Source organism: Panulirus ornatus, chromosome 34 (genome assembly GCF_036320965.1).
Source record: "Panulirus ornatus isolate Po-2019 chromosome 34, ASM3632096v1, whole genome shotgun sequence".
NCBI classification, from domain to species: Eukaryota; Metazoa; Arthropoda; class Malacostraca; order Decapoda; family Palinuridae; genus Panulirus; species Panulirus ornatus.
Genome location: NC_092257.1, coordinates 3,301,931 through 3,323,711, shown reverse-complemented (window position 1 = coordinate 3,323,711; position 21,781 = coordinate 3,301,931). Strand labels below are relative to the sequence as shown.

Below are 21,781 nucleotides of genomic sequence, written 5' to 3'. Positions count from 1 at the left end.
ATTTACTCTTAACTTTCTTCTTTCACACACTTTACCAAACTCAGTCACCAGCTTCTGCAGTTTCTCACATGAATCAGCCACCAGCGCTGTATCATCAGCGAACAACTGACTCACTTCCCAAGCTCTCTCATCCCCAACAGACTTCATACTTGCCCCTCTTTCCAAAACTCTTGCATTCACCTCCCTAACAACCCCATCCATAAACAAATTAAACAACCATGGAGACATCATACACCCCTGCCGCAAACCTACATTCACTGAGAACCAATCACTTTCCTCTCTTCCTACACGTACACATGCCTTACATCCCCGATAAAAACTTTTCACTGCTTCTAACAACTTGCCTCCCACACCATATATTCTTAATACCTTCCACAGAGCATCTCTATCAACTCTATCATATGCCTTCTCCAGATCCATAAATGCTACATACAAATCCATTTGCTTTTCTAAGTATTTCTCACATACATTCTTCAAAGCAAACACCTGATCCACACATCCTCTACCACTTCTGAAACCACACTGCTCTTCCCCAATCTGATGCTCTGTACATGCCTTCACCCTCTCAATCAATACCCTCCCATATAATTTACCAGGAATACTCAACAAACTTATACCTCTGTAATTTGAGCACTCACTCTTATCCCCTTTGCCTTTGTACAATGGCACTATGCACGCATTCTGCCAATCCTCAGGCACCTCACCATGAGTCATACATACATTAAATAACCTTACCAACCAGTCAATAATACAGTCACCCCCTTTTTTAATAAATTCCACTGCAATACCATCCAAACCTGCTGCCTTGCCGGTTTTCATCTTCCGCAAAGCTTTTACTACCTCTTCTCTGTTTACCAAATCATTTCTATACACAAGACCGAATTATAGTGATGGGTGATTTGAATGCAAAGTGAGTAATGTGGCAGTTAAGGGAATAATTGGTGTACATGGGGTGTTCAGTATTGTAAATGGAAATGGTGATGAGCTTGTAGATTTGTGGGCTGAAAAAGGACTGGTGATTGGGAAAACGCGGGAGACAGCGACAAAGCAAAAAAAAGAAAAAATATATATATATATATATATATATATATATATATATATATATATATATATATATATATATATATATATATATATGTAAGTAGGAGAGATGGCCAGACAGTGTTATTGGATTACATGTTAATTGATAGGCACATGAAAGAGAGACTTTTGGATGTTAATGTGCTGAGAGATGCAACTGGAGATTTGTCTGATCATTATCTTGAGAAAGTGAAGGTGAAGATTTGTAGAGGTTTTCAGAAAAGAAGAGAGAATGCTGGGGTGAAGAGAGTGGTGAGAGTAAGTAAGTAAGAGGCAACAGAGCACGCTGCTGTAACTGGTACTGTAGAATTGAGATATCAGATTTTCCACAAGGTCCTGTGGGAAGAATAATTTAACCAAGGTTAGGAGGTTGTAAGGTTATGGAAGATCAAACATGAGGGTGATGGATTGGACAGAGGAAAGTAAGTACACAATGGCTGAAAGTTCTGTGGAGCTGTGGTATATGGGAAGGATCTGTATTATTTCCTACAAGGTACACTTACTGTATGTTAGACACATGGATTTGTATGTAGCATTTATGGATCTGGAGAAGGCATATGATAGAGTTGATAGAGATGCTCTGTGGAAGGTATTAAGAATATATGGTGTGGGAGGCAAGTTGTTAGAAGCAGTGAAAAGTTTTTATCGAGGATGTAAGGCATGTGTACGTATAGGAAGAGAGGAAAGTGATTGGTTCTCAGTGAATGTAGGTTTGCGGCAGGGGTGTGTGATGTCTCCATGGTTGTTTAATTTGTTTATGGATGGGGTTGTTAGGGAGGTAAATGCAAGAGTCCTGGAAAGAGGGGCAAGTATGAAGTCTGTTGGGGATGAGAGAGCTTGGGAAGTGAGTCAGTTGTTGTTCGCTGATGATACAGCGCTGGTGGCTGATTCATGTGAGAAACTGCAGAAGCTGGTGACTGAGTTTGGTAAAGTGTGTGGAAGAAGAAAGTTAAGAGTAAATGTGAATAAGAGCAAGGTTATTAGGTACAGTAGGGTTGAGGGTCAAGTCAATTGGGAGGTGAGTTTGAATGGAGAAAAACTGGAGGAAGTGAAGTGTTTTAGATATCTGGGAGTGGATCTGTCAGCGGATGGAACCATGGAAGCGGAAGTGGATCATAGGGTGGGGGAGGGGGCGAAAATTTTGGGAGCCTTGAAAAATGTGTGGAAGTCGAGAACATTATCTCGGAAAGCAAAAATGGGTATGTTTGAAGGAATAGTGGTTCCAACAATGTTGTATGGTTGCGAGGCGTGGGCTATGGATAGAGTTGTGCGCAGGAGGATGGATGTGCTGGAAATGAGATGTTTGAGGACAATGTGTGGTGTGAGGTGGTTTGATCGAGTAAGTAACGTAAGGGTAAGAGAGATGTGTGGAAATAAAAAGAGCGTGGTTGAGAGAGCAGAAGAGGGTGTTTTGAAATGGTTTGGGCACATGGAGAGAATGAGTGAGGAAAGATTGACCAAGAGGATATATGTGTCGGAGGTGGAGGGAACGAGGAGAAGAGGGAGACCAAATTGGAGGTGGAAAGATGGAGTGAAAAAGATTTTGTGTGATCGGGGCCTGAACATGCAGGAGGGTGAAAGGAGGGCAAGGAATAGAGTGAATTGGAGCGATGTGGTATACAGGGGTTGACGTGCTGTCAGTGGATTGAATCAAGGCATGTGAAGCGTCTGGGGTAAACCATGGAAAGCTGTGTAGGTATGTGTATTTGCGTGTGTGGACGTGTGTATGTACGTGTGTATGGGGGTTGGGCCATTTCTTTCGTCTGTTTCCTCGCGCTACCTCGCAAACGCGGGAGACAGCGACAAAGTATAAAAAAAAAAAAAAAAAAAAAAAAATATATATATATATATATATATATATATATATATATATATATATATATACCTAAATGTTAAGCCTTCTGGCTCAATCTTTCCATCTCCTCAGCTTCCCCCACCTCTTGTTCCCTCCACCTCAGAAACAAAAATCCTCTTTGTCAGTCTCTCTTCCTTCATCCTCTCCATTCTGAACCATTCAAGTATATCCTGGTTAGCCCTTGCAATCAAACTGTGCTCACTAACACAACTCTGTCTAACACAGTCTGTTCTTACACATTAACTCAAGGTCACATATTATCCTCAGGCATTTCATCCAGCACATTCATCCATCTTCCTTTCCCCTGAGTTCAAAAGTTACAACTTATCAAGACAACATTGCTGGGACTACTGTACCTTCACACATTACAATGTTTATCCTTAAAAACATAACCTCTCCTTCCACATACTCCTTTAAGTACCTGAGACCTTAGCCCATCCTTTCACCTGTACCTCACTTCAGCCCCCAAGATTACATCTGCTTCTTTGTCCATTCCCAGGTCCTTGAAATGCTCCACTTCCTCCAGGTCCTCCCAAAATAAACTTGCACTCAGTCCAATCTGCCTCAACTGTCTCCTGCACCTTATTACCTTATTTTGTTCACATTCACTTTCAGCTTCCTAATTTTGAGTTTTACTTTAGAACCTGCCGCTGCAAACAGCAACTGCAACTGATTCACCTTCCTTGCCCCTTGCCTTCTTTGTCCATTCCCAGGTCCTTGAAATGCTCCACTTCCTCCAGGTCCTCCCAAAATAAACTTGCACTCAATCCAATCTGCCTCAACTGTCTCCTGCACCTTATTACCTTATTTTGTTCACATTCACTTTCAGCTTCCTAATTTTGAGTTTTACTTTAGAACCTGCCGCTGCAAACAGCAACTGCAACTGATTCACCTTCCTTGCCCCTTAGCATACTGCAGACTGGTCCTAGCTAAAAAGACACTTGTATTTACCTACCACATCACTCTATCCAAAAAAAGATTATGCATTAACCTTGATACAGATCCACCTTCAGTGGGGACCCACTCACTCTCCTCCCTTCCGACAGGTATATATCATTTTCCTGATAAAAGTCCCTCACTCCAAAGAAGCTCAGCATTTACACCTTATATCCACATCACCTTCAATAGGCAACTCTGTTACCCATATCATACCCTTTCTCCTGATTCATATATGCACACACTGATCTCTCTCTACAGGTATTTCTCACACAAATTCTTCATACCTGGTCTACACATGCTCCACCTCTTCTGAAACTACTCTACTCCCCAGTCAGCTGCTCCATGCACAAAATTACCTCAACTAACACTTTCTAAAACATCTTAACAGTTATGCTCAATAGACATACATCTATAATTAAAATCACTGTTTTTCCCTACCTGCCTTCACACAAGCACGCTGCAAATGCACTCTACCTGTCCTTACGCACCTCACTTAGCCCACACAGACTCATACTCTACTTGTCCTTATGCACCTCACTTAGCCCAAAGAGACTAACAATCCAACAACACTTACCACCCCTTCTTGAAATAAGCAACGGCAATTCTAAGGACTTCAAATGCTTTACTTCATCTTGTACAAAGCAATCCTCTGTTTTTATGATCTCATTCACCACAAATCTCATTCTGCATCCCACCTCATCCCAAAAACACCATATTTCCCTCTCTAGCCTTTCCTTCTCTGTTCAAACTATAAATAATTACAGTATATATTGTGTGGGGACCAACTTCATATGAGTTTCTTCAACCACTTTTCATCATGCAAAATTGTAAATATCAAATCATAACACATATCTACATACTTACAATCTTTCAATTAACTGCAATTTTAATATGTCAGAACATTGCCACAATGGACAGTGAACCAACAAGTTTATATCACCTACCAACAGTAAGACGAGATGCTGCATAACGCAAAGCAATGGAGAGTGAGGCCTTTGCTCCACCCATGGACATACTGGCAATACAAATACGACCAGACAAAAGCTGATCTGCCACTGTGAGGAACCGGGAGCGCGCACTGAACAGGAAAAAAGTTTAAGTTAGAAATAACTTCCAACTCATACTGAATGTATTTTCTTTCTTTTAGACATGCTTGCCTTTCCTGCCTAAGCAAGACAACACAAGGAAATAAGCCTTTAATCAAAAATCATCACTTACATCCTTTCCCTAACATTTCCAGAGAGTGATGATACAGGAGATGGAGGAGGAGGGAATTTTCAGCTTCCAACTCTTGCCATCATTAACAACCTTTTATGACATACAAGAAAAATGCGGGTGATGCTATTTCCATTTTATTCCCATGGGTAATGCCAAATATGACTTACGAATAATACTCTTAAAAACTATTTCCTCTCACCAATTGGCCAGATGTAGACATATAATCTTTTTAACATGTCTAAAAGCAATACTAGTTATCCTGCAATTTATATCAAATATGAAATTCATCGTCACAGACTGAAGTAGCCCTGACAGTGTCACTAATAATAACTATAGCTGAAACAAGCCTAATATTCCTCTATGTCCTCCTCATTTTAACAAACATACCACTTTCCTACAGCCTTTTGCCTCATAACTGATTCCCTCATTACACGTAAATCAAGTTTCTAATGTGAATACATATCTTACATCAATCTTTTTATATCTGCTTTTTTTTTTTTCATTATACAGCAGAACATCAACATTCACTTATCGACTTCTCTTTCCCTAATGAGACATTTCCCTCAAATTTCTGTATTTTCATTCTATGCATTCCTGATACCAGATTAACCTCTAAACATCTTCTCAACCACTTGTTTTTAACTCATTCACTGTGGCTGTCACACATACCCATATATCATACAAGGGCACAATCGTGGTGGTAAATAACATGAAAAAGATTTAGAAATATTACATCTTTCAAGCTAAAAATCAGTGTAAGGCGACAGACAGGCAATTGTTGGAAGGATATTGAAAAATTTTGATTCTTTCTTTATCTTGAATAAAATTTCATACTCTACTCTCACTCCATACGAAGGCTCAGAACTGGTAGTGAATAACATTATACTTAGAAACATAACACCTCAAACTGCAATTCAATGTCTGGCTGAAACAGATGGGAAGGGTAACAGAGTTTGTTTTCTTTGCTAATATCCTAGCTCTTTAACTGTAATCTCTTACCAAAGACTTCCATCATGACATAAAAACACAATTAGATGCAGCTGTTATGAAATTTCTTCCAAAAGTACAAGGTCAAAGAGAATGCCCTCTGACAAAATCCCATTAAATTCTCTCTCTACCTCACATAATTTTGTCATATTTTTCATGTTAGTCTTTTTAACTTTCTTTAAAGATGCACATCATTAGTGTTACTCAAACTAGCTTATAATATCCAACAGTTTACTTATTTTCTGCATGGACACCACGTACTTAAGTCCTGCCTAAAGCCATGCACTTATAATAATGTATGTAGTGGTAGTGAGAAGAGTAGAATATATTGCTGTGCCCTCCCATCAACAAAAGAGCTTATTATAGGCTATTAATGAGAATAAATGTCTGGTGACATATGGATATAAGTGTTGAAGATATATTATCCATACTAAATAAATCTAAAATAAAAATGCAGGCCCAGGTAAGATTTATCAGACGACAATGAAACACGTGAAAAATGAGACAGTTAAACCCTTGGCAATTCTCTTCAGTAAGTCACTTTCTACACAGAAAGTAAGATAGACATGGAAAATTGCTAATACAACTCCCATTTTCAAAAAGAAAATAATAAATCATTCCCTGGAAATTACCGTCAAGTTAGCTTAACATCTGTAGATGGCGGTTGGAAACCATCATTCAGAATAAGACTGCAAACCATTTAGAGGATCACCACTCAATTGATACTCTCAACATGGTTGAGAAGGTGAGAGGTGTTCATTGGATAAATTAGACTGTCTGACTCATAATGGCATGATGTCAGTAGGCTGAACAAGGGCATATGAAGCAGTTACGGTAACCATGGAGTGGCAGTGTATATTAGCCAATGGTTTCAATACATTATATCCAACAGCCAAAAGATGTGCACATTGTTATCAACTCTACCTCATTAAGCCAGGACATGCAATTAAGTGAAAAAAATGCAATACCATAAAAATATATCTCTAAAAAGTATTTTTTGAAATATAGAGACAACCTACCAGGAGAATTAATGACCCATATGGATAAGGATCAAATGAGAGCTGTTGTCTATAACCAAGACAGTGAAGAAATTGTGCTCACATAACCTTCAGAGTGACTATAATATCAAATCAGATCAAGGAGTTTGCTCTAAAATGTATGGTTGATGTTCTGCTTTAATGAAAGAATATGTGCTGAAAAAGGACTGATGATTGGGAATACTTGGTTTAAAAAGCGAGATATACATAAGTATACTTATGTAAGTAGGAGAGATGGCCAGAGAGCTTTATTGGATTACGTGTTAATTGACAGGCGCGCGAAAGAGAGACTTTTGGATGTTAATGTGCTGAGAGGTGCAACTGGAGGGATGTCTGATCATTATCTTGTGGAGGCTAAGGTGAAGATTTGTATGGGTTTTCAGAAAAGAAGAGTGAATGTTGGGGTGAAGAGGGTGGTGAGAGTAAGTGAGCTTGGGAAGGAGACTTGTGTGAGGAAGTACCAGGAGAGACTGAGTACAGAATGGAAAAAGGTGAGAACAATGGAAGTAAGGGGAGTGGGGGAGGAATGGGATGTATTTAGGGAATCAGTGATGGATTGCGCAAAAGATGCTTGTGGCATGAGAAGAGTGGGAGGTGGGTTGATTAGAAAGGGTAGTGAGTGGTGGGATGAAGAAGTAAGAGTATTAGTGAAAGAGAAGAGAGAGGCATTTGGACGATTTTTGCAGGGAAAAAATGAAATTGAGTGGGAGACGTATAAAAGAGACAGGAGGTCAAGAGAAAGGTGCAAGAGGTGAAAAAAAGGGCAAATGAGAGTTGGGGTGAGAGTGTATCATTAAATTTTAGGGAGAATAAAAAGATGTTCTGGAAGGAGGTAAATAAAGTGCGTAAGACAAGGGAGCAAATGGGAACTTCAGTGAAGGGCGCAAATGGGGAGGTGATAACAAGTAGTGGTGATGTGAGAAGGAGATGGAGTGAGTATTTTGAAGGTTTGTTGAATGTGTTTGATGATAGAGTGGCAGATATAAGGTGTTTTGGTCGAGGTGGTGTGCAAAGTGCGAGGGTTAGGGAAAATGAGTTGGTAAACAGAGAAGAGGTAGTAAAAGCTTTGCGGAAGATGAAAGCCGGCAAGGCAGCAGGTTTGGATGGTATTGCAGTGGAATTTATTAAAAAAGGGGGTGACTGTATTGTTGACTGGTTGGTAAGGTTATTTAATGTATGTATGACTCATGGTGAGGTGCCTGAGGATTGGCAGAATGCGTGCATAGTGCCATTGTACAAAGGCAAAGGGGATAAGAGTGAGTGCTCAAATTACAGAGGTATAAGTTTGTTGAGTATTCCTGGCAAATTATATGGGAGGGTATTGATTGAGAGGGTGAAGGCATGTACAGAGCATCAGATTGGGGAAGAGCAGTGTGGTTTCAGAAGTGGTAGAGGATGTGTGGATCAGGTGTTTGCTTTGAAGAATGTATGTGAGAAATACTTAGAAAAGCAAATGGATTTGTATGTAGCATTTATGGATCTGGAGAAGGCATATGATAGAGTTGATAGAGATGCTCTGTGGAAGGTATTAAGAATATATGGTGTGGGAGGCAAGTTGCTAGAAGCAGTGAAAAGTTTTTATCAAGGATGTAAGGCATGTGTACGTGTAGGAAGAGAGGAAAGTGATTGGTTCTCAGTGAATGTAGGTTTGCGGCAGGGGTGTGTGATGTCTCCATGGTTGTTTAATTTGTTTATGGATGGGGTTGTTAGGGAGGTGAATGCAAGAGTTTTGGAAAGAGGGGCAAGTATGAAGTCTGTTGGGGATGAGAGAGCTTGGGAAGTGAGTCAGTTGTTGTTCGCTGATGATACAGCGCTGGTGGCTGATTCATGTGAGAAACTGCAGAAGCTGGTGACTGAGTTTGGTAAAGTGTGTGAAAGAAGAAAGTTACGAGTAAATGTGAATAAGAGCAAGGTTATTAGGTACAGTAGGGTTGAAGGTCAATTCAATTGGGAGGTGAGTTTGAATGGAGAAAAACTGGAGGAAGTGAAGTGTTTTAGATATCTGGGAGTGGATCTGGCAGCGGATGGAACCATGGAAGCGGAAGTGGATCATAGGGTGGGGGAGGGGGCGAAAATTCTGGGAGCCTTGAAGAATGTGTGGAAGTCGAGAACATTATCTCGGAAAGCAAAAATGGGTATGTTTGAAGGAATAGTGGTTCCAACAATGTTGTATGGTTGCGAGGCGTGGACTATGGATAGAGTTGTGTGCAGGAGGATGGATGTGCTGGAAATGAGATGTTTGAGGACAATGTGTGGTGTGAGGTGGTTTGATCGAGTAAGTAACGTAAGGGTAAGAGAGATGTGTGGAAATAAAAAGAGCGTGGTTGAGAGAGCAGAAGAGGGTGTTTTGAAATGGTTTGGTCACATGGAGAGAATGAGTGAGGAAACATTGACCAAGAGGATATATGTGTCGGAGGTGGAGGGAACGAGGAGAAGAGGGAGACCAAATTGGAGGTGGAAAGATGGAGTGAAAAAGATTTTGTGTGATCGGGGCCTGAACATGCAGGAGGGTGAAAGGAGGGCAAAGAATAGAGTGAATTGGAGCGATGTGGTATACCGGGGTTGACGTGCTGTCAGTGGATTGAATCAAGGCATGTGTATGGGGGTGGGTTGGGCCATTTCTTTCGTCTGTTTCCTTGCGCTACCTCGCAAACGCGGGAGACAGCGACAAAGCAAAAAAAAAAAAAAAAAAAAAAAAAAAATTCTACTGATATTTTGATAATCTCATCCACTGGAATTTGCCAGGACAAGGCAAGACCTGAAGAATCTGAAGTTTCTTAGCCACACAATTCTCTATAAAAAATATAACCATGCTACTTGGAGTAGATGTTGATACACAGATAAAAATTGTTGATAAAATACAACAGAAATGAAAGGCGATTAATAAACTAAAATTACATATGAACAAGTATCAAAAATGGTACTGTATAGAGGAGACCAAAAACAAGTGCATGACAAAGATAAGTCAGAGTTTCATACCTCTTAATACCAGAAGTAAACTCTCCTTGTGCAGACACATCACTAAATCTGTTGAGCAGATTCTCTCGAGGGACTCTTACATTGTCAAAGACCAGTTTAGCGTTGTCTACTCCATTCAAGCCCATCTTGTATCCCATGTCTTCTACACGAACATTTGGCATTACCTATAACAAAGATAATTCATTGCTCATACTTTCAGTCTGACTGAAGCTATATGTGTAGTAATGCTAAGCAATGACTATCCAACTGAATATAAAAAAGTACAGTACTGTATTACAGACCTTCAACTTGTCATCACGTATGCGAACTAGAATGCCATGGATGCCATGGTTTGTGCCATCAACAATCAACTGTGCAAACACAATAATATGTTTGGCATGAACTGCTCCATTTGTGATCCAATACTTCTGGGCCAGAGTATGGGGTGTATTCACAATAAATTCCTCTGGAAAAAAAGGATACTATGTGAAAATGCCATAATAATTGTACATGTGAAATTCAAATAAACGATTAAGATTCATCAGCTGATGTACTGTAGGTAAGAATAAAAGGTACAAGTACATACTTGCTGCTAATGTCTCAAACTTTTCTTTTACAAGTGTAGAGGAGCATCCATAAAGGTGTCAGAAGCAACTTAGTTTTGAGCATCTAAAGTGCCCTGGATGTGAAAGGTAACTAAGTTTTGAGCACCTATAGAGACTTAGCCACTTTACATTCTTTTATGTGGGGGCTTCAGTCAAGGACAAAAGTTCACATCAAAGCAGGGACATAATTGAAATACAGAGAGGTTAATGGAAGGGAAAAAGAAGAGCTAAAGGAACATATCTATAAAGTTTGGAGGAAGTACAAAACATGTCTTTTAAAACGTACCACGTCATAACTATTGGGAAACACATAAGAGGATAGAAAGTTCCAGAGCTTCAAGGTGTCAGGAAAGAAACAGTTATCATAATGGCCCACCCCTGAGATGCCAACAGCCACACAGTAATCGTGTGACACAGCAGCTTGCTGAGTATTGTGTAGTCTAGCTGGTGGTGAAGGCACACAAGCAGCCAGCTCTTGGGACCAAAAACCAAAATAATACCTAGAGAAAAGGGAAAGTGAACTAACATCATGAAGTAGGACAGGGAGGTCACAATCTGAAGTTAGCCTGGGGAGTTCAAAAGTTGTATGGCTTTCATCTGTGTCAAGTAAGATGCAGTTAAAACCATCCTAGATGTGAGAGCTTTTGCATTAATGGATCAACTGTTGAGTCATGCAAATGACAGAGGGTTAGTGACAGCTGCATAGTGAGCTACCACTTCAGTAGTTGTCACCCACATGTGGACTGCTGGCATTCTGTTCATAAACATATAGTCTCTTCTCGCCAAACACAACACTTGACAACACTTAACTTACACAAGTCATTCTTTGCAATTCTAGATCTTCCTGAGGTTTGCGCTATGTGCTCGCCATGCCTTTTGGCAAAATAGCAGGGGCAGTAGATAGAAGTAGTAGACAGGAACATTAGACAGGAGCATTAGGTAGCAGCAGGTAGCAAGTAGAGGTAGATGCACTAGCTGGGAGCATTAGGTAGAAGTAGTAGGTTGGAACATAAGGAAGGAACTTTAGGTAGACATATAAGGTAGAGGTAGTAGGTAGGAAAATTAGCTAGGAAACAAACCACTGCACTACAGTTGCCCTATGCCAGTGGACTGTCAAGGGTGAAGCATTCAAGGATAAGAAGTGGCACTGGAGTTCAAAGGTTCTGAAGACTCTTTTGCCATGGCCATCCCCTTAATGGAGTTCCCAAATGGAACAGACATCAGGGATACAGAAAGATAGACAGGGAAGATGATATCAATCATACTGAATTATGATAAATGGATAAAACATGAGGTATTTGATAATGCTGATTCTGCTTGACAAAACACCTACATATCACAAAATCATTTGCTTAAAACTACCACACCTACAGTGCTATTATATCTGGAATATTTAACACTCCTTCAGACATAGTTCCTTCATTCTATCTATACAATAATGTACGGGCAACTTTAAAGAGCCAAAATTATCCTGGCAGGATCGTTCATAGATAATGTTGTGGCAGAGGAGGTACGTGAGACCCTGTTTTATAACCTAGGAATGATCTAATAATTCTGTGTTAAAAGGAAAATACCTTCAAAGTTACATATTACATAGGATTCAAGATATGAAAAAAATCAGAAAACATTTTTCTATCACATAATTTAACATTACAGATCAGTTTTTTGTTCCTAATGCTAAGTCACAACAGCAAGAAACAATGAACAAGTATGAAAAAATTAAAATCAAGAAACTGTCTCACTAGATATCATTTATCATTTATTTATTTATTTTGCTTTGTTGCTGTCTCCTGCGTTAGCGAGGCAGCGCAAGGAAACAGACGAAAGAATGGCCCATCCCACCCACATACACATGTATGTGTATATACATGTACATAATTCATACTGTCTGCCTTTATTCATTCCCATCGCCACCTTGCCACACATGAAATAACAATCCCCTCCCCCTTCATGTGTGCAAGGTAGCGCTAGGAAAAGACAGCAAAGGCCCCATTCGTTCACACTCAGTCTCTATCTGTCATGTAATAATGCACCGAAACCACAGCTCCCTTTCCACATCCAGGCTCCACAGAACTTTCCATGGTTTACCCCAGACGCTTCACATGCCCTGGTTCAATCCATTGACAGCCAGTCGGCCACGGTATACCACATCGTTCCAATTCACTCTATTCCTTGCACGCCTTTCACCCTCCTGCATGTTCAGGCCCCGATCACTCAAAATCTTTTTCACTCCATCTTTCCACCTCCAATTTGGTCTCCCACTTCTCCTCATTCCCTCCACCTGACACATATATCCTCTTTGTAAATCTTTCCTCACTGACTCTCTCCATGTGACCAAACCATTCTAAAACACCCTCTTCTGCTCTCTCAACCACACTCTTTTTATTACCACACATCTCTCTTACCCTATTAGTACTTACTCAATCAAACCACCTCACACCACATATTGTCCTCAAACATCTCATTTCCAGCACATCCACCCTCCTGTGCACAACTCTATCCATAGCCCACGCCTCACAACCATACATCATTGTTGGAACCACTATTCCTTCAAACATACCCATTTTTGCTTTCCCGAGATAATGTTCTCGACTTCCACACATTCTTCAAGGCTCCTAGAATTTTCACCCCCTCCCCCACCCTATGATTCACTTTGGCTTCCATAGTTCCATCATATATGAAAAAATATGTGTAATTCTTTGAGCTAATTCATACATGACTTTAAAGCTCCATATCCTGTGTTCTGGAAGACAAAATTAACACAAATCTATTCACTTTCTTTCTTACCAGTCTCCTTATCATACACAGCAGTTGTCTCCATCTCCACAGCATTGTTACCGTAACCCAGCTCAGTGAGGCCAAAACATCCAATATCTTTTAAGTTATCAATTCCAGCAAGAAGCTTTTCATGGTGCCGTTCCGTGCCCAGTTTCAAAACTGTGCCTCCAAACAAATTGAACTGAAATAAATCAATAAGTTAATACAATCTGATCTAAAAAATATGGAAAGCCATTTCTAATTCATCTACAACTAATTTCTTCCCAGCAGACATAACAAAGCTGTGTATGCAAACCACTAACTACAGACAACAAACACATCCATAATGACACCCCCTCACTCATGTTTATCTAATTCTGTCCTTCTGCTTTACCTTTAGTCCACCCCTGAATCAATTCTCAATTGTCATCCTCAAACACTCTTACTTATTCTCTTCATATAATAGCCTCTCATGCATTTACCTATTTATCTATCAAACATTTACATGTCTATTTCTAATTCATTTTTCACTTAATTTCCCATTAATGCATACACCCTCTCAGTTCCTTGAATGATATTCAGCATGCTAAAGTGAACAAAGACTTCCACACCAGACTGAACAATCCTTATTTTCCCAGTTGACACAATGATAATCTGTCAAGAGAGATCAATGTCTCCTTTCATATCTCCATCTCTCAAATGTGATACATTTCCACTATAAACGGTCCATATTTTTTCTAAATTCAAGGTTCCAGTCATGGAAAAAGTCCACATCAATTGAAAGATAAAGAGATTAATGACAGGGAAAAACAAGAAACATGGGAAAACATTTACGAATTTTGGAGAAAGTGGAAAACCTGTCTTTTAAAATGTTCCAGGTCAGTAACTGGGAAAGAAATGGGGGGTAGAGAGTTCCAAAGCTTCAAGGTATAGGGAAAAATCCAGTCATCAAAACAGCCTTCCCTTGAGTTGCCATCAGCTACACAGTAATCATGACATAGTAGCTTACCGAATATTGCTTAGTCTAACCAGAGGTGGGGCACATAAGCAGTCAGGTCTCAAGAGCAAAACCCTAAGTAATACATAGAGAAGAGGGAAAGTGAACTAACATTTCAGCTTCGAGCAAGCAGGTTAAGTTTTGAAGTTAGTTTGGGAGACTTTATAAGCTGGAGTGCTTTTGATTCAACTCTATCAAGAAAGGTTGCAGAGCTAGAACCATCGTAGATGTGAAAGCAGTACTTCATACAAGGATGGATCAATCCTTTGTATAAACAGAGCAATGGTCCAGAAAATAAGAATTTCAACATCTACACAAAACTCCCAGTTTCTTAGGAGCAGACTTGGCTATTTCAATAAACTGGGGTTTCCTAAGCAGAGTGGATGTTACAGTAATACCACGCATGTTTACAGAGTCAAGAGGTGGAACTATAGACCCACTGAAAGAGAGAGGAAAGTTCTAAAGAATTTTCAATAGAGAGGGGCAAAAACTGGGTTTTCTAGGTATTAAACTAAACAAGATTTCATATACTCCACTGAAATATCAAGCCCAAGTCTGAACTTATCAAGGAAGTTGTGAAGGATGTGGAGGAATGCAGTGTTGAGTTGCCATCATATGAGTGAATTTGGTTATTTGTAGAGGTAAGGAAATTGTTGAAGAAAGGAGAAAAAGTGTGAGAGACAGGACAAAACCTTGAGAGACACCACTGCAGATGGAGAAAGGGGGAAAGGCTGATCCAACAACAACCATGAAGATAAATCGGTCACAGAGGAAGCTAGATATGAGGGAGCAAATGAGGGAGGGAAACCGAAGTAGATGAGACCCCAATGCCACACCATGTCAAAGGTATATATCAAGGTGTGTTGGTGTTTGTCATGATGATATTCAAAAATGATTGTGTTTATAGAAGATGACAAGTGAACTTATTTGAAAAAATTAAAATAGGTTTGAGTAGGTGTATAATGCTTGTAAGAAGAAGAGACAGAAAGTAAGACCAACAAGCCTACCATAGAGGGTGTAAGATGGTTCTGGACACCACTTTAACTCTCCTCAGTCAGGATGATAGTACTACCATGGGTGGCTGCTAATAACAGCGTCATCTAAACTATTTTTACCCCTAAGCACTCTTACTGAACCAATCCATCATTTTTATGTTGTACCTTCTTCTCTACTTTCAAGAAGAGGCAGACCAATCACACAATTCTACATTTAATACTCTATCTGAATACAATATGTTTCCCTACCTTCCTAATCCTTATTTGCATACCATTTCGTCACTATATCTTCACATCCAGAATCTATTTCAAATATCATAAATATAACAGCACCTCTTATTCCAAATATATGTGCTTCATCAGGATAATGTACAGAACAATATACCGAACCTTCTTTCATCAAATCTTCTTCATGTAATGCCTTTTACACTGTCCTCTAGTTATTTTCCTTTGCTCTCTGGTATTTGTTGATGTTTTTAAAACTACATAATATCCATTATTACAACATTCATACTGAATGCACAACCTCAACATTCACCTCACCTACAAGTATTGCACAAGCTACCAACAACATATTGATTTTATGCTTTATTCCCCTAACTTAAATTATACATAATGAAGCTACTTCAAAATCAAAACTTATGTAAAAGTAGATCTCATGATCAAAGAAATGTATATTTCTTTTTTTATATATATCTTCTGTTAGGAGATATCTAAGTAGTATTTTTCTCCCATATCCCAAGGCAAAAGTACTAACTGTACTTCAAACTGAAAATATGAATAGGAATACATACCTATCCATCTATCATTGTTATATCATTAACTATCTAAACAGGGTGGATCAATCATACAAGGGTATATATATACCTTTGTGGGAATTAAGTTTGCAGAAATGGGTTCCATATATACCATGGCTGGGGAAGGTTGATTTGCTACCCTGTTACTCTGAGTTTAAGGAAGACTTTTTTATAATAATTAGGAATGATCTAAAATTAGGAGCCTACAAAAATGTAGCAAGGCTATCCAAAATGATTCAGATTCAAGTTTTAGATCTGTTCAGCAGTGCATATGCAATATCACATCTCACTTTTACTGAAGTACTATTTACAAATCTCTGTCACATCTCTGTCTCTTATTCCTTTTTATATCATAAAACACATTTTGCAACACTTCACTCAAAATAAGTTCTAAGCTGCCACCTAAACTTTTCATCCATTCTTGGTACCTCATAATCAGTTGATTTTTCACTTTATGATATTTCATTTCCCATTTAGTGTTCTTAGTATAATCAATAACTCTGACTTAGGCAGCTGTTTTTTTCTTTCTGCCTCAGCTCCACTTTGACTACAGGAATTCTCTTCACAAATATAAAAATTTCTCCTTTTCACACGTAACACTGGGTAACATTTACTCACATGGCTCATTCTTCATAACTCAAGATTTTCCTGTGGTGGTTGCTATGTACTCGCCCCTGCCTTTTAGCAAAATGGTAAGATCAACAGACAGAAGTAGTTTTTTTTTTTTTTTTTTTTGCCGCTGTCTCCTGCGTTTGCGAGCTAGCGCAAGGAAACAGACGAAAGAAATGGCCCAACCCACCCACATACATATGTATATACATACGTCCACACACGCAAATATACATACCTACACAGCTTTCCATGGTTTACCCCAGACGCTTCACATGCCCTGACTCAATCCACTGACAGGACGTCAACCCCGGTATACCACATCGATCCAATTCACTCTATTCCTTGCCCGCCTTTCACCCTCCTGCATGTTCAGGCCCCGATCACACAAAATCTTTTTCACCCCATCTTTCCACCTCCAATTTGGTCTCCCACTTCTCCTCGTTCCCTCCACCTCCGACACATATATCCTCTTGGTCAATTTTTCCTCACTCATTCTCTCCATGTGTCCAAACCATTTCAAAACACCCTCTTCGGCTCTCTCAACCACGCTCTTTTTATTTCCACACATCTCTCTTACCCTTACGTTACTTACTCGATCAAACCACCTCACACCACACATTGTCCTCAAACATCTCATTTACAGCACATCCATCCTCCTGCGCACAACTCTATCCATAGCCCACACCTCGCAACCATACAACATTGTTGGAACCACTATTCCTTCAAACATAGCCATTTTTGCTTTCCGAGATAATGTTCTCGACTTCCACACATTCTTCAAGGCTCCCAGGATTTTCGCCCCCTCCCCCACCCTATGATCCACTTCCGCTTCCATGGTTCCATCCGCTGCCAGATCCACTCCAAGATATCTAAAACACTTTACTTCCTCCAGTTTTTCTCCATTCAAACTTACCTCCCAATTGACTTGACCCTCAACCCTACTGTACCTAATAACCTTGCTCTTATTCACATTTACTCTTAACTTTCTTCTTTCACACACTTTACCAAACTCAGTCACCAGCTTCTGCAGTTTCTCACATGAATCAGCCACCAGCGCTGTATCATCAGCGAACAACAACTGACTCACTTCCCAAGCTCTCTCATCCCCAACAGACTTCATACTTGCCCCTCTTTCCAAAACTCTTGCATTTACCTCCCTAACAACCCCATCCATAAACAAATTAAACAACCATGGAGACATCACACACCCCTGCCGCAAACCTACATTCACTGAGAACCAATCACTTTCCTCTCTTCCTACACGTACACATGCCTTACATCCTCGATAAAAACTTTTCACTGCTTCTAACAACTTGCCTCCCACACCATATATTCTTAATACCTTCCACAGAGCATCTCTATCAACTTTATCATATGCCTTCTCCAGATCCATAAATGCTACATACAAATCCATTTGCTTTTCTAAGTATTTCTCACATACATTCTTCAAAGCAAACACCTGATCCACACATCCTCTACCACTTCTGAAACCACACTGCTCTTCCCCAATCTGATGCTCTGTACATGCCTTCACCCTCTCAATCAATACCCTCCCATATAATTTACCAGGAATACTCAACAAACTTATACCTCTGTAATTTGAGCACTCACTCTTATCCCCTTTGCCTTTGTACAATGGCACTATGCACGCATTCCGCCAATCCTCAGGCATCTCACCATGAATCATACATACATTAGATAACCTTACCAACCAGTCAATAATACAGTCACCCCCTTTTTTAATAAATTCCACTGCAATACCATCCAAACCTGCTGCCTTGCCGGCTTTCATCTTCCGCAAAGCTTTTACTACCTCTTCTCTGTTTACCAAATCATTTTCCCTAACCCTCTCACTTTGCACACCACCTTGACCAAAACACCCTATATCTGCCACAGAAGTAGTACGAAGGAAAATAAGATAGGAGCATTAAGCAGAAACATTAGGTACAAGCAGTCAGTAGGAACATTAGGTAGCAGCAGTAGGTTGGAACATTAGGTAGAAGTAGTCTGTAGGAATACTAAAGAGGAGCCTCTGAAAATACTGCACTAGAGTTGCCTGTTGAGGGTGAGACACTAAAGGCTAAAGGCAACACTGGAGTTATGCATTCCTTTACCTTGCCCACCACCTTGAGAGAGTTCCCAAATGGAATGGGCATCAGAGATATACACAGACAGAAAGAATTGTACCTATATCTTATTATATGAAACCTTTGCTCTTATGATCAGCTATTTTAGAGAACTTATTCTACACTCTCATTTCTTTATACTCCTGCCTCCACATGACTTTTTTTTTTTTCTATTTCTTCTGCTGAGCAAAGCATCTCTATACTGCTTTTAAAACCACTTACTGCATTCATATCCAAACAGCAAGATTTCAGAATAAGAAATGACCATACCTACTCTACTAAAACAAACACAAATGCATTAAACTACCTGCACAGTCATTTTGGTTGTCATTGCAGGATCTATAATTGCGGCTAACTCATGAGCAGCAAAGATACGAAGAGGATTGTCAAGGAAGTCTAGTACTGAGATGAATCCTGAATCACAAATTCGCTGTAGTCGTGCAAGAGCTACATCACGTTCTTCCTCTAAGGAAATATTGTAGCGTGGGATCATTACTGGGTCGCTCATAAATTCTCTGAAAGACAACAATCCCTTGACAATCATTAGCAGTCCATCCTCAGCAGGTTTTGCAAATTGTCGGTTCACTTTGGTAAGACACTGGAGAAAAAGCTTAAAAAATATTACAAAATATATTACAAACTTAATTGACAATGTAATCATAAGGGAAACAAACATTGAAAAATTTAGCTATGTCTGATTCCTGAAAAAATATTGGTTCAAGAAGTTTATGTTTTGCTTCCCCCAGATGAAATAATGTTCTAATTTTACCAACTACCACCCCTTCACTCCCACTTCTGCCACCCCTCAAGTCTCTCAATCTTTCCTTGGCACTCACTTTCTTATGGACTTCAAACCTCATTCCCTTCTTTCTGAGCACTAACATGGTTTTTGCACTGCATGGTTTACCGGCGATCTTCTCCTCTATTTGACTCAAGTTTGGTCCTCTGTCTGGGGTTTTTGATGAATCATGTGTCATATCCATTAACTTCTCCAATGCATTTGACACAGTGTGGCAAGTCCTAGCTTTCTGAAATTACTTTTTCTTTGTTTGATTTTTCTCCTTCTCTCTAATCTTTTACTTACAGCTTCCTTTGCAGTTGATTCATTGTGGTTAATGATAAAGTGACTTCTCTGTATCAAGTCAACAGTGGTGTTCCTTTAGGTTCTATCCTATGATCTATCCTCTTTCTTCTCTCCATAAATGATCTTTCTTCAAGCTCTAATATTATTCATTCTTATGCCAATTCTTCTACTCTAGAAAACTTCATCTCGCTTTCCCTTCCCTCCTCAATCCATTATTCATTCTTTTTCTTATTCCAAACAAACATATTTCTCTTGATTCGAATCTGTGCAGCATCTAAAAATGACAAAGCAGTAAAACTCCTTAGAGCAAAAATGTAGTTTTCCCTATTTTCAATAAAAAATTTTACTATTTCCTGTTATTCAGTTTCAAAACACAACAGTTCAATCTTGCAATAACATCATCCTGCTAAGCTTAACCATGTCCTCTAATCCATCCTGGTAATCTCACACGATGAACATTACAAAATCTGCTTCCCTAAAGCTGTGGGTTCTGCAAATGTAACAAAATTATTTTCTTTGTGAGAAGCTGTTCCATATGTACAATGTTCTTAATTGTCTCAGTATGGAAAACTGTTGGTATATCTGGGATGGCTCTTTCTCCACCTCTCCCTTAACTAGAGTAGGATCACATGTCTGCTGCCTTATCAACAACTCTGCTATCACCTCTAACCATCCCTTTCTGCAGTCCACATAATTCTACTATGATTAAGTGTATCAGTTTTCTTGTACCAATTAGAAATAACGAAAAATGCTGAAAACAAACCATTACTTATGAAAAAAATTACAAAAATACATATATTACTCCTGGGCATAAACACTTAAAAGCACAAGATTTTGCTTAAAACCAGCAAGCATTTTCTGTACTGGGTAATTTAAAGACCACAATGGAAGACTTGGCTAGTTTCTAAATATGGCAAAATATTGGGAAATACATCATATATTTGTGTACCTACCTAAATCTAGCCCTCATCTCATGATTATCATGATCAAGTAGTGCTGTCATGGCCTTGACGTTGAAACTATAATTACTTTGCGCTGCTCGAAGGTTTGGAGGAGATATTCTGTTACTTAAGGAACCATCATAATTTACTTTCGGTGTGGCTGCAGCTGCTGTTGACTGCCATCTTTGGCTATCTGCGTACCTGAGAAAAAAGTTAGAATGTGTACAGTAATTGTATACAAGGCCTCCTCATGGAAGACCATTCAGCAGCAAAATATATGCCTATTGGAAGTTTTCATTAATTAATTTCTCGTATAACTCAAAACATGAAAAGCCCCTAAATATCTTGGACATTCTTGTAAACTAAACTTTCTGTAGTAGCATTACAAGCATTTCTAATGATGATAACAGATTCTGAAGAACTGATATGGTATTACAAAGTTCAGTATTGGCTGGGCTGCAGTGTGCAATCTGAGCAGTAAATAGCAAATCATCTTCAATCCATGTAAGAACAGCATCGCCTAGACTGGAGTTAATGTAGCTTTAAGCAAACTGGACATTCAATTAATGAGCCTTTCAGTAATAAACAAAACATTTAGAACATGAATCAAAATAAACTGAATTTTAAATCGTATCAATGTATTCAAGACACATCATTGGTAGTGTTAGAATGAAGTTTTACACCCATATACTGCTCCTTTTTACATAAATTATATTCTTATTTAAGCGTGAAGGATCAAATGCATACAGTTAATCTATTTGCTCAAACATACTCTCATCCCATGTCCAGCACA

At 39.3% G+C, this 21,781-nt stretch overlaps 1 protein-coding gene across 3 annotated transcripts in view; it reads right to left on the bottom strand.

Moving 5' to 3' along the window:
* LOC139759782 (uncharacterized) overlaps positions 1–21,781 on the bottom strand; it is a 34,770-nt gene that overhangs the window by 12,117 nt on the left and 872 nt on the right. The window contains exons 2-8 of one of the 3 annotated variants that reach the window (XM_071682236.1): positions 21,001–21,189; positions 19,271–19,478; positions 13,467–13,638; positions 10,377–10,540; positions 10,096–10,259; positions 4,819–4,952; positions 1,161–1,416 (exon numbers count right to left, since the gene is read on the bottom strand). In XM_071682236.1, coding sequence (XP_071538337.1) covers positions 1,217–1,416; positions 4,819–4,952; positions 10,096–10,259; positions 10,377–10,540; positions 13,467–13,638; positions 19,271–19,478; positions 21,001–21,189 — 1,231 coding nt within the window. In that variant the 3' untranslated portion in view covers positions 1,161–1,216. The remainder of the gene's footprint in view (positions 1–1,160; positions 1,417–4,818; positions 4,953–10,095; positions 10,260–10,376; positions 10,541–13,466; positions 13,639–19,270; positions 19,479–21,000; positions 21,190–21,781) is intronic. The other 2 variants (XM_071682235.1, XM_071682237.1) reach the window with 2 other exon arrangements.